The sequence below is a fragment of the Pelophylax lessonae genome, assembly GCF_965119305.1.
Source record: "Pelophylax lessonae genome assembly, chromosome: 4".
Classification (NCBI taxonomy): domain Eukaryota; kingdom Metazoa; phylum Chordata; class Amphibia; order Anura; family Ranidae; genus Pelophylax; species Pelophylax lessonae.
Window position 1 is genome coordinate 463616230 of NC_138771.1, and position 19738 is coordinate 463635967.

The 19738-nt window shown below is 40.0% G+C and overlaps 1 protein-coding gene across 1 annotated transcript in view; it reads right to left on the reverse strand.

The window, feature by feature from the left end:
- Positions 1-3805: 3805 nt before the first annotated feature.
- The window catches only part of FAXDC2 (fatty acid hydroxylase domain containing 2), a 44865-nt gene continuing 28932 nt past the window's right edge, over positions 3806-19738 (reverse strand). Inside the window, exon 8 of the mRNA XM_082256104.1 lies at positions 3806-4002. Within this exon, the coding sequence (XP_082112230.1) occupies positions 3846-4002 (157 nt within the window). The 3' untranslated portion in view covers positions 3806-3845. The remainder of the gene's footprint in view (positions 4003-19738) is intronic.

The following is a 19738-nucleotide window of genomic DNA, read 5'->3' on the forward strand; positions in this document are numbered from 1 at the left end:
GCTTGAAAATTATGCATTACTGTTATGTTCTAGGGGTTACCAGCAGCTCACAGTCCACTTCTAACAATTATAAATGTGTGCAGGCTTGCCTCCCCACCTGAAATGGAGGAACTTGGTTCTCAAACCCTTTAAAAAAAAATCTGTGGTAACTAAATGGGAAGAGCCTGCAAGCAAATATAACAGCCGAGGGAGAACATTCATTTTAAGAATGCTATTTTGGCCAAACCAAGTGAACACTTTCTTCTCCCACCTTTGTAAACCTTGTTTGATTGATTTAGCCAAGGGGCTAAAACTCAATTCAGAAACTCATCTGAGGGCTATAGGAATGTTTGTTTCAACGTAACAAATGTGCGAGGTAGTGTGCACTGCTTCGGCTGTGCATGGCTGCTTCCATTTCAATTGCCAGAGCCACAGACCTAGACTAATTTATCCTAAAATTGGACAGAAACCCAAAGTGGTTGAATTCATCTAATAAGTTGGGCAGGGATGATAGCGGCGAAGTTAGAAAGATAATCAAATCAGTGGCATAGGCTGCTAATTTTTGAGTGCCCAAGTTGGTTGGAGGCTCCGGATATGCACACATGATCTACGCACATTCATTTTTAAATGGTTGGCTGCACACTTCAAACAATTAGAAATGTAACCCATCCCTATCCCAAAAGCACAGTTAATTTGTGTACAGGTGCATCTAAAAAAAAAAATAGAATATCATCAAAAAGTAAATTTTTTTCAGTAATTCAATTAAAAAAGTAAACTTCATATATTATATGGATTCATTACACACATAGTGATATATTTTAAGCATTTCTTTCTTTTAAATTTGATGATTATGGCTTACAACTAGTGAAAACCCAAAATTCAGTATCTCAGAAAATTAGAATATTACTTAGGACCAATAAAAAAAGGATTTTTAATACAGAAATGTTGGCTTACTAAAACGTATGTCCATGTATAGTATGCAATCGATACTTGGTCGGTGTGGCATGGAGGCGATCAGCCTGTGGAACTGCTGAGGTGTTCTGGAAGCCCAGGTTGCTTGATAGCAGCCTTCAGCTCATCTGTATTGTTGAGTCTGGTGTGTCGCATCTTCCTCTTGACAAAACCCCACAGATTCTCTATGGGGTTTAGGTCAGGCGAGTTTGCTGGCCACTCAAGCAAAGCAATACCAGGATTATTAAACCAGGTATTGGTACTTTTGGCAGTGTGGGCAGGTGCCAAGTCCTGCTGGAAAATGAAATCAGCATCTCCATAAAGCTAGGCAGGAGAGGGAGGCATGAAGTGCTCTAGAATTTCCTTGTAGAGGGCTGAGCTGACTTTGAACTTGATAAAACACAGTGGACCAACACCAGCAGGTGGCATGGCAACCCCAAATCATCACTGACTGTGGAAACCTCACACTTGTCCTCATGCAACTTGAATTCTGTGCCTCTGTAATCTTCCTCAAAATTCTTGGACCTTGACTTCCAAATGAGATGCAAAATATACTTTTATCCGAAAAGAGGACTTTGGACCACTGAGCAACAGTCCAGTCCTCTTTCTCCGTATCCAAGGTAAGATGCTTCTGACGCTGTCTCTGGTTCAGGAATGGCTTGACAGAAGCAATGCGACAGTTGTAGCCCATGTCCACAATATGTTTGTGTGTGGTGACTCTTGAAGCAATGACACCAGCTGTAGTCCACTCCTTGAGAATCTCCCCTAAATTCTTGGATGACCTTTGCTTCACAATCCTCTCAAGGCAGCAGTTATCCCTGTTGCTTGTGCACCTTTTTCTACCAAACCTTTTACTTCCATTCAACTTTCCATTAATATGCTTGGATACAGCACTCTGTGAACATCCAGCCTCTTTAGCAATGACCTTTTGTGACTTACCCTATGGAGGGTGTCAATGACTGTCTTCTGGACATCTGTCAAGTCAGCAGTCTTCCCCATGATTATGTAACCTACTGAACCAGACTGAGAGACCATTTAAAGGCTCAAGAAACCTTTACAGGTGTTTTGACTTAAGTAGCTGATTAGAGTGAGACACCATGAGTCTACAATATTGAACTATTTCACAATATTCAGATTTTCTGAGATACTGAATTTTGTGTTTTTAAAAGAAAGAAATGCTTGAAATATCTGTGTGTAACGCATCTACAGAATATGAGTTTCACTTTTTTAATTGAATTACTGAAATAAATGAACTTTTGATGGTATAATATTTTGAGGTGCACTGTAATACATGTGCATTGTCTTTGCATATAAAATGCATAGTACTGCAGCAGGGTGTACTGAAATCATGCGTTATTGTAAAAAGGCCTATACAGTTTTACAGAGAGGCAATAGCATTATTCATTAAATGACAGTAGAAAATATATAAAACATTTATTTTGACAAAATAAAGTGCGCCATTACATTATAATTAGTCATATTAAATATATTAAAATTATTTTACAGGAAACTCTACTGTTAGAAGATTATCCATACAAAATCAAGAATTGAAAAAAAAAATAAGATGACTAAGTAGATCACAAATTAACTGTTAGTGTGCAAACTATATCAAGACAATACTGGTGTAAAAAACGTTCCTACACTTGACTAAGGAGCGGTTTTGTTGGTTCCAGCTAAATTGTATCTAAAAACAGATGTAAGTTGTTCTTTTAAAAATAATGATGCTATTAACAGACATCCAGTCTTTATTGTAGTTTTATAACTGGATATTGTAACTGATCAGATGGAATAACTAAGCAATACATTGCAATCATATGGCCCACCTGCTCAGTCTTTATATAGTCAAAGTTGTGCATAATTCCCCTTCCAGTTTCCCAACAGGGGAATAGCCCATAGAACAATTTACATCAGTTTCAAGATGTCTAGCTAAATGCAGGGGTGGTCGCTTCAGAAACTGTAGTCATTTATTACATATTCATTAAAAGTTCTAATGATCTGATTCCTTGTTACTGAAATTGCGTTATTGTAATTTGAGTTCAATATAGTGAAAGATGAACAAAATTGCTGTTTGCGTTATAGCTGGAGCCGGAATAGGTTTAATAAAATGAAAGGAATTGAAATGTTCCTCGCTGTTTGCCAATGTTTAAAAAACCTATCACATGTCCTTATACACATGGGCCTTTTAAGCAGCATGTACAAAAAACTTCTGAAGCATTTGCAAAATGTTAAGCCAGCTTCAAGCTATTTTGTTGAAGCCTTTAAAGCACCCTTCGGCTGCAGTTTAGGGAGGTTCAACAAATCTTCACGGGAGCCTTGATTGTCACTTTAAACACACTGCCGTGAGGATTTAGAGAAGACATACATGAGAACGAGTGCGAGTGCAGGCCCCACTAGTAAGGTTTTGACAAGCAGCTCTTTGGTTTAGTGAGCAACTTCTTGCTGGTTTTGAGGCAAGTGAATATGAAACTGGGAAGGGGGCTATTATAGAAGTGTAACTATAAAGCCATTAACAAAGCTATTTGAAGCTTCCTGAAAACTCTGCAAATACTTTAAAAAAGATTGCTTTACCTATTGGTCATTCATATACTGAAGCCCATGTGTACAAAATCTAAGCTTAGGCAAAGAGTCACTGACCCTGAAGAAGACTACAAATTAGGATTTTCCAACTTTAATGTCTGTATACTTTTTCACAGCCAGTGTCCTAGCAACCATTGAAGATAACCTATAAATACAATTGCCAGGCAAACAGGATTTTGGTGAAAAACATTAGCACTCTATTTCTTTCCTTGCGATAAGTTTTCTTAATGCTACAATTTGTGAATTGGGTATTTTACAAAAAAAAAAAAAACATCCAAAGCCTGAATTAAAATGGGACCCAGAAAAACAAAATTCTTGTGGACCATCTTCCTTATTGTTTATTCTGATTTCTTGGTAGGTTCAGGAATGCTCTGAGCCAGAGGGGTGAAACTCAGCAGTAAGATATGTCTGTCATAGGCCTTAGTTTGCTTGAAAACCAGGTCTGTGCCATGTAGCCGGTCAAGTACTCCCAATACGCCATAACACTGGTTGAACCTGGATGATAAACATATTACATCAATATTACTAAATAGGCGACCATCAAATTTGGATTGCAATGTATGGTTATTGTGATACATAGTTCATTACAATAATAATTGTGATAATTTCATATTAGTAATACAATTCTTCCTTAGCACCCTTTGAATGAAATGCACAGCAAAGCGAATGCACTACACTCGCTGCATGTGATGAGACATTTTCAGAAGCAAAGAACATACTCAGAATTTTAGTTACTTCAATTTTATTATTTCTGTAGCACTCAGACAGTAGGTAATTTACAGCAATCCTTGCACCAGAGAAGCTTAGTTGGTGCTGGATCACATGACGTGTAGATTAAACAAAATTAAAATATATATATATATATCTTAATGCTGCAATACAGGACACATAAGTTAATATTTGGACCATGGGTTATATGACACTACCTTCAGGTGATTGGACCCTGGCCAAAAACTTCACTGGATCTGCCCCCTAGTATCCCTGTATAACCCCACCTACTCTAAAGGCCCACAATTTTCAGCAGTGTCCTTGATTGATGGTTGCCTTCTTTTCTCGGAAAATAAATTCCTCCTATTTTGTTCCCCAGATTTATTTATCTCTTTCAACTGACACTTCTATCAAATCCTACTTACTCTTGTCATGTCTCATTTGCAGTTTCTGGATCAATGACCCTTGAGTAAACCTTGGAAATTGTAGTCCGACCTCACAGCAGCAAGGTCGGCGCTCACCTTGGCATGTGGTGCAACAAGTGTAGCTAGCCACAGAGGGTGCTATACAGATCCAGGGCTGTAGTACATTCCTATGGCTTCCTAGAAGACCCCTTTGTGGGTATGCCGCCTGTCACTGGCAAAGCCTGGAATTTGAAAGGGACCAGTGATGTGGACAAGGTAAGAAAGGGATTCCCTGTACACTTACAGGTATACATTCTGTTTACTGGATTACATACCTTGACGGCTCTGTAGTATACATTATATCCTCATCTTACAAGACATAACGTAATGCTATGCACACAAGCGGTTTACAGGGCACAGGGGTAGGGGGACTTGCTTTCTTACAGTAGTGTTTTTCCCTAACTTTAATGTCCCATCATTCAGCCTAATACTTAACATTGTTATAGCATTTACCTATTCAAAACTGGTGGTCTTTTTCCACATCCTTACTGAAAGTTCTCTGGCTTAAGTCATAGTACTTTTAAGACTCAAAGCTGCGCACTTCTTGCTGCTATTTTCTGCAAACAAAACAAGCTGATCGTTTGCCACCCCACACATTGCCAGATTCCTCAGAGATAAAGTCATCAGAACTCGGTTAACTTTTGGGTTGCAATAGTTTGTTCATACTGGGCACACTGAACCTCCTTAAAATATGTCCATATGTCCAGAGTCTCCTGCCAATGTGTCTGATCTCTTCCACAGCTGGTCGCTACTTCTGCGATCAGTGAAGGTTCTAAGCCACAAGTGCTCCTCTGCCTCACCTACCCCTGACTATATATTCATGGGTTAAACCCATAATTGCCCGACACTTGCTTTGGCGGAAAATAAGTGGACATTCTGGCTGAGGCAGCTCAAGATGTTTCACAACCAGAATTTAGGAAAGTTATATCCTTAGCCTCCCACCATATGCTCTCTATTGTGTACTGATTGAAGTAGTGAGTACTAGTCTCTGAAATGATACGCTTATAACTGCACAACTCCGACATGTTAAAAAAGGCACCAAAATGACGGCTCTTTGTAGAAAGCCATTTTCTACTCTGGATCAGGCAAGTTGGGACTTATACAACAATTTGCCAAAGTCAGAGAGGTAATTTCCCCTTACTGCCTTATATCCTATGAATGCAGCATTTAAAAAAAAAAACATCGGGACTTGCCATCCTGTTCGTGGAACCAAAAAAAGTTTGGCTGGGTGTTACTCAGCCATTCGCAGGAAGCCTTGTAATTTTATAAATGAAAACAAGGCTTCCTCTGATTGGCAGAGGTGGAGAAGTGGGTGGATAATTTCACGATCTCTTCCTCAGATCAGAGGAAACCTTGTATTCATGCATAAAAATACAAGGTTTTCTGTGAATGACTGAGCAGCGCATGACCACCAAATGCTAAGGGGAGGGGTTTACCTTTTACTGCCATGACCACCAATACAGGGGCAATGGGAGGGTCAACTTGCCATGACCCCCAATTCAGGGTGGAGGGTTACCTTTTACTCCCATGACCACCAATGTGTGTGTGGGGGGGAGGGGGAACGTGGGGTTAACTTAAAGGGTCATTGACCATCAATGCAGTGGGTATGGGGGTTATATTTTACTGCCACTGACCAACCATCAATGTAGGGCAGGTGTGGGTAAATTTCACTGCCATTAACCACCAATGCAGAAGAAGGATGTAGGTTAACTTTCACTGCCAATGCTGGACATTATTATTGCAGCCACTGACATCAGTACCGGGGGTTATTGTTACTGACACTAGTAATAAAGGTTATAATTGCAGGCACTGACACCAATGCTGGGGGTTATTGTGTACTCCAACCTCTTCAGTGTGCATTATGATATGCTGCAGCAAGACTGAAATTCTTGGCAATGAGGTTCGAAAATGTGCTGCTATTATGCGGGCCTTTGGAAGTGTTGGTGGCTGCACTTGAGAACTCCAACACTCCAACTCAGTCATCACCCGAATTTCTGTTTTGTTTTTCTTGCAAGCTGTTGGTTGCCTGTGGCTGTTAAGTCTCCACTGCCACTTGCTCTAGCAGTGAAGTGCTTCTAGTGTTAAAATTTTGTTTGGGGCTGTTGACCCTTGTATTTTCCTAAGGGCCTGTTGCTGCTGTTTAGCTGTATTATTGAATATTGCTCGGGCATGTCCCATGGTCTATGATGATTCCTATGTTCTGTACTGAACAATAAAGATAAGAACAATTTTGATGTACCTATCAATTCTGTATCTTGGAGAACAGTAGAGACAAGGTCCCTTCCCTCTCTTGTCATATCCATATCTTGGAGTACAGTACAGACACAGGTCCCTCCTAGCTCTTGTCAATTTCGTATCTTGTAGTACAGTAGAGACACAGGTCTCTCCCCTCTCTTGCCAATTCTGTATCTCAGAGTACAGTAGAGAAACAAGATCCCTCCCCTCTCTGGTCAATTCAGTATCTTGCAGAACAGTAGCGAAACAAGTATGTTGGAGTACAGTAGAGACACAGGTCCCTCCCCTCTCTTGTCAATTCTGTATCTTGGAGTATAGTAGAGAAACAAGGTCCCTCCCTTCTTTTGTCCATTCTGTATCTTGGAGTACAGTACAGACGCAGGTCCCACCCATCTCTTGTCAATTCCATATCTTGGAGTACAGTAGATAAACAAGGTCCCTCCCCTCTCTTGTCAATTCCGTATCTTGGAGTACAGTAGAGACACAGGTCCCTCCCCTCGTCAATTCTGTATCTTGGAGTACAGTACATACACAGGTCCCTACCATCTCTTGTCAATTCCGTATCTTGGAGTACATTAGAGAAACAAGGTCCCTCTCCTCTCTTGTCAATTCCATATCATGGGGTACAGTACAGACACAGGTCCCTGCCCTCTCATCAATTCCATTTCTTGGAGTACAGTAGAGACACAGGTCCCTCCCATTGTCAGGGCCCAGATTCGAACCCAGACCCTCGGTTGCTTCTGGTGGTGCTTCTTCTGCTGAACTATCCAGCAGCTAATACCTATGCATTCTTGATCTGTGTGGTGACCTAGACCTTGTCCGGTCTCTTGTCCAGTTCCTTGCCCAGCCTCCTGCTAACTCTGAACCTTTGGCCACTCCTTTGAACTTCCTATTTAAGCCTGATCTGGGAACTTCCTGATGCCAGATTATTGTGCTTTTGCTAAGATCTTGCTTTGTGTGCTTCATCCTCCCGTATCTTCTACTTGTGTACTGACCTCCAGCTATGTTCCAGAACTATGCCTCTGACTCCTGCCTTATTGCTTTTCACTGTGTACCGATCTTCAGCTAATGACTATGACTGCTCTTCTGCTTGCTCCTTGACTCTGGCAGACCTTCTGTGTGCCTGATCCAGCTTGTCGACCATGGTTGTGCTGCTGCTTCCTGCGACTGGACTCTGAGCCTGACCCAGTAATCCTGACACCCATCTCTTGTCAATTCCATATCTTGGAGTACAGTACAGACACAGGTCCCTCCCCTCTCTTGTTAATTCTGTAACTTGGAGTACAGTAGAGAAACAAGGTCACTCCCCTCTCTTGTCAATTCTGTATCTTGGAGTACAGTGGAGAAACAAAGTCCCTCTTCTCTCTTGTCAATTCGGTATCTTGGAGTATAGTAGAGAAACAAGGTCCCTCTCTTCTCTTGTCAATTCCGTATCTTGGAGTACAGTACAGACACAGGTCACTCCGCTCTTGTCAATTCCGTATCTTAAAGTACAGTACAGACAAAGGTCCCTCCCCTCTCTTGTCAATTCAGTATCTTGGAGTACAGTAAAGACACAGGTCCCTTCCCTCTCTTGTCAATTCCGTATCTTGGAGTACAGTAGAGAAAATAGTATCTTGGACTACAGTAGAGACACAGGTCCCTCCACTCTCTAGTCAATTCCGTATCTTGGAGTACAGTAGAGACAGAGGACCCTCCCCTCTCTTGTCAATTCCGTATCATGGAGAACAGTAGACACACAGGTCCCTCCCCTCTCTTGTCAATTCCATATCTTTGAGTACAGTAGAGAAACAAGGTTCCTCCCCTCTTTTGTCCATTCCACATCTTGGAGTACAGTACAGACACAGGTCCCTCCCATCTCTTGTCAATTCTGTATCTTGGAGTACAGTAGAAACACAGGTCCCTCCCCTCTCTTGTCAATTCTGTATCTTGGAGTGCAGTACATACACGGGTCCCTCCCATCTCTTGTCAATTCCATATCTTGGAGTACAGTAGAGAAACAAGGTCCCTCCCCTCTCTTGTCAATACCGTATCTTGGAGTACAGTAGAGAAACAAGTTCCCTCTCCTCTCTTGTCAATGCCGTATCTTGGAGTACAGTAGAGAAACAAGTTCCCTCTCCTCTCTTGTCAATTCTATATCTTGGAGTACAGTAGAGACACAGGTCCCTCCCCTCTCTATTCAATTCTGTATCTTGGAGTACAGTACAGACACAGGTCTCTCCCATCTCTTGTCAATTCCATATGTTGGAGTACAGTAGAGAAACAAGATCCCTCTCCTCTCTTGTCAATTCCGTATCTTGGAGTACAATACAGACACAGGTCCCTCCCCTCTCGTCAATTCCATATCTTGGAGTACAGTGCAGACACAGGTCCCTCCCCTCTCGACAATTCTGTATCTTGGAGTACAGTACAGACACAGGTCCCTCCCATCTCTCGTCAATTCTGTATCTTGGAGTACACTACAGACACAGGTCCCTCCCCTCTCTTGTCAATTCCGTATTTTGGAGTACAGTACAGATACAGGTCCCTCCCATCTCTCGTCAATTCTCTATCTTGGAGTACTGTTAAACTTTCAGTGCAAAATAGAAATACATTTTTATTATTACAGGTCAAGAATTGTGAACTTTGAGGCCTCCATTGACCTTGCTACATATTGAGTCAAAACTCTTTCAGTTTGAAACACACATTGCGTCCATTGTTTGACATGGTTTTGTTTGCCTGAACTTTGAGATGAGAAGCTGTGTCATCTGCCCCAAAAGGAAAATGTGTTTGACAAACTTTTAAATACAATACTCAGAAAGACAGATAAATAAATCGCTTATCACAGGTGGATCGGCCTTTGGGGGAAAAGGTTTACATAAGACATCCTTCCCCTGGTCTTGAAACACGAAAAACCAGAGAGGTCGTAAAACTTTATGTTCAGGCCATGACTCACACAATGGGCGAAACTCAATTTCAGGATAACACCTGTGTTCAACCATACACAATGCAAGTAAACTATTGTTTCCACCCTGAGAAGACAAACAAAACTGTCTGGACAAAGACGAGAATCTGTCATTTATTTACCTAAACACAAACAGGGGGATAAAGTTGTTGAAATCTACACGGAGTCACATAAACATTGTCACTTAGATTGATGAGAACTGCAAATCTCAAAATGAATTTCAGAAAATCATAAATTGATATCTCTGCCCCATCATATACAAAAGGTGTTATGGAACTATGATGTTATGACAACCTCCTACTGAGAAGTACATTATATTCTATCATATAGTAGTGTCAAATGGTCAGAAATTTCACCCATATTTTATCATCCAGTCCAAATCATAAATGTACTGTTGTTAACATAGTAATCCCTTAAATGGATAATACTCTAATTGGAAACAAACCATGTATAGAAAAAGTTACATATACAAGCTGTTGTGTATCAATATATATAACTGTATATGTATCTATACAATTCTTACTGCTACTAATTGAAGTCTTGGGTTAAAAAGTAAAGTCCAATATATATATTACATAAGATATATTAAATATTAGAATAGTGTTACCAAGATTAATCTTTATTCAGATACCTGGTGGATTAAATGGACGTCATAGATGAGAGCATGATTACATTTTATGTTTTTTTTATAATAGTCTTAAATGGAGAAATTTTTAATTAATTTTAATATACTGGTTAACCAAGAGGTGTCACCCTATGACATCACCAGTTAATGAATAAGATGTTCCAACCAATAGGAATAATGTTCCTCCCACTGGGTTTGGCTTATGATAATTTTTACTGCCCTTTTGTTCAACACAAAATAAAAAGAAACCAGAGATGTAATAACAACACAACAACACAACACAACACAACACACATCATATCTTGCCCAATATACATCACACTTACAACATACACACTACTAACAGCCATGCACAGACTCATCTACACAGACGACTCCATTTCAATCTGCCATGTATCTGAACCTTTGAGGGACGCCAAACAAAGCTCCTCCCTAATTGGCCACCATCTTGGAAATGCAGCCATCTTAAAGGAACCTGGTAACTACTACTCTAAGCTAAGCGGCCATTTTAAATATGGTAATTATGCCTTGCTGTTATTTGATTATTATTCAATATTGTTTATGTACTTCCTTAAATGTTTTACATTTCGTATTTAAAGGGTAACGAAAGTACAATCCCAGCCGTATAAACCATATGTAGATTTTTCTCTAAAGAGATGATTTTTGTTTTTATAACATTTTTAATATCAGATTAAGCGCATTATTTGCGATTTTACGTCTTCCGTTTTGCATGGCTTATTCTCACTTCATCTGCAGTGGAATGACTTTCGGCCATGTGATTCGCAGACTATTGTGGTCTGATTATATAGAATATTAATTTATGGTTCATACTACACCTGGGAAATACATAATCTTGCTTTATTTTACTTTCATCGTTTAGCTAAATATCACATTGCATTTATCGTTTTAAGTTGATATTTTATGTAAGGTTATCTCTTTGTGTCACTCAAGTATGATCATTTATGGTGAAAATATGTCTTGCGAATAAATATTCTTATATATATATTCCCTACTGTAGACTGTTTCACTAAGATTGGTATATGCTTTTAAAAAGAAATTAACTGATAAAAAAAGAACTTGGGAAAATTGCGTGGTATACTATGAGTGTCTGAACAAAATTAATTGGGTTTTTTTTTCTTAGATATTAAATTATTTGCCGTAATCGGCTGGAGGCACTGCGTCATAATTCTATTGATAGTTCAGACATCGCCTTTTAGTAATAAATTAAAAATAGTCAAATTTTATACCAAAACGCACAACATATTAAATGGAGTTGCACTGCTGAGATATCATTAATTTCTTACATATGCCAATCATAATTTTGATCATGGTGACATAATTAATAACTTTGCAAAAAAAAAAAATAGAATTTTTTTTTAATATTTTTTTTTAAATTATTTAATTGTGAATATTGATAGTAATGCCCTAAAATGTCTACATAAGGTAAGGTTCACGCTGCCAACTCTGGCTAGATGTCAATCCCACAGCCCCAGTAGATTCGGCACAGATCTAGAATATGTAGAGACACCTCTCTGAGTCTAAAATGGTGGTATATGTATAGGCTAGTTGGAGTCATACCAAAATCCTCAGAAAAAGTCGGGCCAAAAATGGGCACCAGACGTGGGTAGGGGAAAACCTGATGTATGAACTCACCGAAAGCTTCTCTAACCCCAAAGACGTCAGGAAGCGTGATCACATGCTTTTAGAATCATGGCCAATCTTACTGTATCTCTGTGAGGAACTGCACCATAAGGCTCAGCAAAAAGGAATTTAGTAAAGTTCTAATCTCCACTCCAAATAATAAGAAGTGAGATAAGGAACCTCCTTGAGCAGGTGAAAGTGACCTCTATTGGGACACATAGGTTAAGAGAATGTAGCACGAAACTGTAGGAAAAAGTAGAACTGTGGCAGAAGTTGTATTCAGAAAGCTGTAATATAAGCAACCATTTGAAAGAGCAATGTAAATGATTAATGCAAGAAGTAGGAAGTTTTGAGCAAGGAAATGTTTTTTTTTTTATTAGTGGAAGTTGCCAAGTAACCAGCAGTTGAAAATTAAGTTGCCGAGTAACCAGCAGTGGAAAATTTAAAAAAATAAATAAATAAATAAAAATAAAAATGTAACAGTTCCAGTAAGGACAGGAATTCATAAATAAATAAATAGGAAAGTTCAAAAAGGTTATGGTGTCCATACAAAAGGGTACTGCTTATCAGTCCTGCATTATAAATAAAATGAAGTAATTAATTAGACCCAGATATGACTCCCAGTCTGATGGTTATGACCCAGACAAGGGGGGGAGAGTCAGGCAAAGAGTCCACGTCCTACCCCAGCCATATTCCTAAGATAGGAGGGCAGAAATTGGGCAGCCATACATAACTAGGTATGAGTCATATCAGGTCACCGCAAAAAGACTAGCACCCCTAAAAAGATACCATACACCTCCAGAATTTAAAAAGTTTGTTTTAAAAGAGTACTGTCCCGATTTTTATTAAGACAGGGTCCTTAGATATTACTAATCATTTTGAGGCCTATGAAAACAGCCTATCTGGGTTGTGCCTCAAGGATGTAATTTAAAAGTCGGCCCACACATAAAAAAAAAAAAAAAAAAACCCTTACGCTGCTAGAGCTGCTATATATAATTTAAAATGTACACAGCACCAAAGCCCACTGAATTTTTGCTGTACTGTACTCAAAAGTGCCTAACACCCTTCAATGGAGGAGCCTGAGTACAACCATCCAGAATTTAAAACCCTGTGCTTTGAGGCATCGGCCAGATACATAAAAATAAGTTTGGCCAGGGACTACAAGTTGGGGTGTTCACTGGAATGGTTGGCAAAAGAGAGCGACAATTTGCACTCCATCCAACAGACCAGTGAACAAAGAAAGGCGTGAGCCTGTCACCAAAATTGTGGCAGAAACACACCTTTCTCCTCAACCTTAACACTAAAAAAAAAAAAAATAATAATAAATAAATAAATAAATAAAAAGGAGCAAGATTTTATACCGGATACCTCAAGGAGGACACCGGACACCCCACAAATAAGGAGGGGGGAACAGAGGCCATTTTAGGATTTCCTTCCAAGGGGACAGGGCCCAAGGGTTAAAAGAATCTCCAGGGAGTATCCCCAAAGAGCCCAATTCACCCTTGAGAATGGAAATCCTCGCTATGCCAAATATTCTCAACAAAAGGGGGGACCCCACAAATAAATAGGGATTTGCCCCATCTTAGGGCTCCTCAAATCCCTCGGGAAGATGAAGAGACATTAAGGCCCAGACCCCGCCAGAACCGAGCGAATGGTTCTGATGGGGATCTGTCCCATCTGTCTGTACCCGAGAGACATAGGCACCGCAGGAAGCGGAGCCAAATAAAAAAAAAAAAAAAAAAAAAGCCAATAATTCTATTTCTGAAAAGATTGTTCAGCAGAGTAGATGCCAAGGTGGATCGGATGATCACTTGGTTCACTCAGGGCACTGTAGCCCGAACTAAAATAATTCCTTTTTAGGAACAAATCTTGTGGCCAGCCAAAGGCCACAAAATCCTTAAATGCCCAAATAGCAAGGGATCAGAGGGACACACTGAATGGATGCATAGGAGACAGAGGTTCTAACACCATTTTATCCCCAGGTCACAGTATTGAGGATCCTGAAAATCCCTGTCACGGGGATCTTGGTTGTTAGATAATAACTACTCTCCTATTTTTCAGTGGTCACTTCATCCCTCTGACTCAAACAGGTCGCTCAAAGCGGACACATTTCGAAAAATCGCCAATGGCGGTGATACAAGGAGGATCAAACCCTAATGACGTAATGAAGTCAAGAGGTTAAAGGTGGTATTACGGTAACCAAGAAGAATCCTCAATGTCAGGTAGTTTTGTTGCCTACCATGAATTGCATTGATGCCCCAAAGGGGGGATATTATATATTTTTTTCCTCCCAAGTAGAAGGTAAATTCTAACAAAATAGTATATCACTGTTCAATTGTTCAATGTGTGGTATCCATGGTGATGAATACGTCCCCATGTTAATGAGCCCCAGAAGTCAGTCTCCCCTGGGAAAGGTTGCATATATAGTCTCACCGTCCATGGTGGTCAGATAAAAGGCTGATCACACGATGGACTAAAAGGAGGACTCTGAGGAAGCTCAGGATACTAACCTTACATTGAAATCCCAACTAAAAGTTATGGCTGAAAACTGTATGTATCATTTTCTCATGGAATCCATTTCCCTTTATAGGACTAAAAGATCCAGGAAGTAAGCAGAAAACCGAGAGTCTGATGTGTCTGAGACACCCAAAGGGGGGTACAGTGTGAAGGACCCCGGGATACCCCTGATGGCCAGTCTACCAAGACGAACCCGTCAAGACAGCCAAAGGCAAAAGTGCCCGGAGAAATCCACATTCCACTGGCCAACAGATGATAACCCTTGGATCCACACCTCACTCGGAGTCACCATGCTTGTTTACTGAAGTCACTACACCTACTTGCAGGTGTCTACACCCCATTCAACTATTCCATACCTATCTACAAAGCTGTCAAAGTCCGATTTAAGCCCTATTTCTTCAAGAGTCTGCCTTGGAAAAATGTTTCAAATGGCTACGGCATTTTTTTTACACTTTTTCCAAGGAGGGGGGATTTGTTAAACTTTCAGTGCAAAATAGAAATACATTTTTATTATTACAGGTCAAGAATTGTGAACTTTGAGGCCTCCATTGACCTTGCTACATATTGAGTCAAAACTCTTTCAGTTTGAAACACACATTGCGTCCATTGTTTGACATGGTTTTGTTTGCCTGAACTTTGAGATGAGAAGCTGTGTCATCTGCCCCAAAAGGAAAATGTGTTTGACAAACTTTTAAATACAATACTCAGAAAGACAGATAAATAAATCGCTTATCACAGGTGGATCGGCCTTTGGGGGAAAAGGTTTACATAAGACATCCTTCCCCTGGTCTTGAAACACGAAAAACCAGAGAGGTCGTAAAACTTTATGTTCAGGCCATGACTCACACAATGGGCGAAACTCAATTTCAGGATAACACCTGTGTTCAACCATACACAATGCAAGTAAACTATTGTTTCCACCCTGAGAAGACAAACAAAACTGTCTGGACAAAGACGAGAATCTGTCATTTATTTACCTAAACACAAACAGGGGGATAAAGTTGTTGAAATCTACACGGAGTCACATAAACATTGTCACTTAGATTGATGAGAACTGCAAATCTCAAAATGAATTTCAGAAAATCATAAATTGATATCTCTGCCCCATCATATACAAAAGGTGTTATGGAACTATGATGTTATGACAACCTCCTACTGAGAAGTACATTATATTCTATCATATAGTAGTGTCAAATGGTCAGAAATTTCACCCATATTTTATCATCCAGTCCAAATCATAAATGTACTGTTGTTAACATAGTAATCCCTTAAATGGATAATACTCTAATTGGAAACAAACCATGTATAGAAAAAGTTACATATACAAGCTGTTGTGTATCAATATATATAACTGTATATGTATCTATACAATTCTTACTGCTACTAATTGAAGTCTTGGGTTAAAAAGTAAAGTCCAATATATATATTACATAAGATATATTAAATATTAGAATAGTGTTACCAAGATTAATCTTTATTCAGATACCTGGTGGATTAAATGGACGTCATAGATGAGAGCATGATTACATTTTATGTTTTTTTTATAATAGTCTTAAATGGAGAAATTTTTAATTAATTTTAATATACTGGTTAACCAAGAGGTGTCACCCTATGACATCACCAGTTAATGAATAAGATGTTCCAACCAATAGGAATAATGTTCCTCCCACTGGGTTTGGCTTATGATAATTTTTACTGCCCTTTTGTTCAACACAAAATAAAAAGAAACCAGAGATGTAATAACAACACAACAACACAACACAACACAACACACATCATATCTTGCCCAATATACATCACACTTACAACATACACACTACTAACAGCCATGCACAGACTCATCTACACAGACGACTCCATTTCAATCTGCCATGTATCTGAACCTTTGAGGGACGCCAAACAAAGCTCCTCCCTAATTGGCCACCATCTTGGAAATGCAGCCATCTTAAAGGAACCTGGTAACTACTACTCTAAGCTAAGCGGCCATTTTAAATATGGTAATTATGCCTTGCTGTTATTTGATTATTATTCAATATTGTTTATGTACTTCCTTAAATGTTTTACATTTCGTATTTAAAGGGTAACGAAAGTACAATCCCAGCCGTATAAACCATATGTAGATTTTTCTCTAAAGAGATGATTTTTGTTTTTATAACATTTTTAATATCAGATTAAGCGCATTATTTGCGATTTTACGTCTTCCGTTTTGCATGGCTTATTCTCACTTCATCTGCAGTGGAATGACTTTCGGCCATGTGATTCGCAGACTATTGTGGTCTGATTATATAGAATATTAATTTATGGTTCATACTACACCTGGGAAATACATAATCTTGCTTTATTTTACTTTCATCGTTTAGCTAAATATCACATTGCATTTATCGTTTTAAGTTGATATTTTATGTAAGGTTATCTCTTTGTGTCACTCAAGTATGATCATTTATGGTGAAAATATGTCTTGCGAATAAATATTCTTATATATATATTCCCTACTGTAGACTGTTTCACTAAGATTGGTATATGCTTTTAAAAAGAAATTAACTGATAAAAAAAGAACTTGGGAAAATTGCGTGGTATACTATGAGTGTCTGAACAAAATTAATTGGGTTTTTTTTTCTTAGATATTAAATTATTTGCCGTAATCGGCTGGAGGCACTGCGTCATAATTCTATTGATAGTTCAGACATCGCCTTTTAGTAATAAATTAAAAATAGTCAAATTTTATACCAAAACGCACAACAGTACACTACAGAACAGGTCCCTCCCCTCTTGTCAATTCCTTATCTTGGAGTACAGTACAGACACAGGTCCCTCCCCTCTCTCGTGAATTCTGTATCTTGGAATACAGTAGAGACACAGGTCCCTCCCCTCTTGTCAATTCTGTATTTTGGAGTACAGTAGAGACACAGGTCCCTCCCCTCTCTCATGAATTCTGTATCTTGGAATACAGTACAGACACAGGTCGCTCCCCTCTCCTGTCAATTCCATACCTTGGAGTACAGGAAAAAACACAAGTCCCTGCCATCTCTCATTAATTCCGTATCTTAGAGTATAGTAGAGAAACAAGGTCCCTCTCCTCTCTTGTCAATTCCGTATCTTGGAGTATAGTACAGACACAGGTCCCTTCCCTCTCTTGTCAATTCTGTATCTTGGAGTACAGTACAGACACAAGTCCCTCCCCTCTCTTGTCAATTCCGTATCTTGGAGTGCAGTACAGACACAGGTCCCTCCCATCTCTTGTCAATTCTGTATCTTGGAGTACAGTACAGTTACAGGTCCCTCCCATCTCTTGTCAATTCCGTATCTTGGAGTACAGTACAGACACAGGTCCCTCCCCTCTCTTCTCAAGTCTGTATATTGGAGTACAGTAGACACACAGGTCCCCCTCCTCTCTCGTGAATTCTGTATCTTGGAATACAATAGAGACACAGGTCCCTCCCCTCTTTGTCAATTCTGTATCCTGGAGTACAACAGTAGAGATGAAGGTCCCTCCCCTCTCTCGTGAATTATGTTTCTTGGAATACAATAGAGACACAGGTCCCTCCCCTCTCTTGTCAATTCCGTATCTTGGAGTACAACAGAAGAGACACAGGTCCCTCCCCTCTCTTGTAAATTCCGTATCTTGGATTACAGTAGAGAAACAAGGTCCCTCTCCTCTCTTGTCAATTCCGTATCATGAAGTACAGTACAGACACAAGTCCCTCCCCTCTCTTGTCAATTCCGTATCTTGGAGTACAGTACAGACACAAGTCCCTCCCCTCTCTTGTCAATTCCGTATCTTGGAGTACAGTAGAGGCACAGGTCTCTCCATTCTCTTGTCAATTCCGTATCTTGGAGTACAGACACAGGTCCCTCCCCTCTCTTGTCAATTCTGTATCTTGGAGTACAGTACAGACACAGGTCCCTCCCCTCTCTTCTCTCTATTATCCTATTGCTTGCTAGAGGGCAGACCCAGCAAAGCTTTTGCAAGTGTTAAAGCGGTAGTATCCCGATTTTTGACACTTTTACCTACAGGTAAGCCTATAATAAGGCTTACCTGTAGGTACAATTAATATCTCCTAAACCGGCATGGTTTAGGAGATACTTGCAGTGCATGCAGCCGCTCACGCGAGTGGCGCATGCACTCTGAAGGTCCGTGGGGACCTTCAGTTTTGCTTGCCGGAAAATCACTCCCGCGTGCATGCGCGGGAGTGACGTCATTGCGGCTCCGGCCAATCACAGCGCCGGAGCCGCCGAACCCGGAAGAGATGACGAGGGATCATGGCAGCGCCCGCAGCGATGTCCGGGGGTCCGTGTCGGGGCTTCGTTCTAAGGTAAGTAATACATAATGAGCTAGTATGCGATGCATACTAGCTCATTATGCCTTTGTCTTGCAGGTTTTTTTTTTTTTTTTTTTTTGGGTGTACAACCGCTTTAATTCTCCTGAAGCGAACAGCATGGAACACATGGTCTAAGAATCAATTCCTGTGCCCTGTACTGTACTCTGTCTAAGATAACCCTTTACAATTTCTGCAAGTACGAAGCAGACTCGCTGATTTTCCAAAAATCCAGTGAACTGACAGTACAGTGCCATTACTGCACTGAATTCTGAAGGAGAGCTATCAGCCCTGTACAGTTTTCTTCTGGTCAACTACAAAAGACTTTTCCCGCTCATCTTCTCCAAAGCATCAGGGTGGATTTGTCCTGAAGTTCAGCAGAAGAGAATTACGAGCAGTCAGGGCCGACAACACTGCTTGGTAGTTCTGTGAAGGAGGAGCAGAGTTGTCAGTTCACACAGAAAGTTAAAGCGTAACTCCACTTTTGTTGAGAAAAAAAGCATTCCCCTCTGGGTGATCTATGTACATTGCGGGGATTTTAACAAACTTTGTTGCAGATTCCTATCATTTGTTATTCTGAAGAAATCATTGTTTGTTCCTTTGTGCCTCAGTGCTGAGTGGGTCAAATGGGAGTGGTTTCATAATTATCTATCAGCTGTGACAGCTAATGAGGAATACTGCTGGGCCTGCATGCCTTTAGATGTGTTCCTATTGGGATTATCTCGCCAAAAATGACATTTTTGTTGCAGGGGATGCCAGAAATCTGACTTGTATCCTAGGC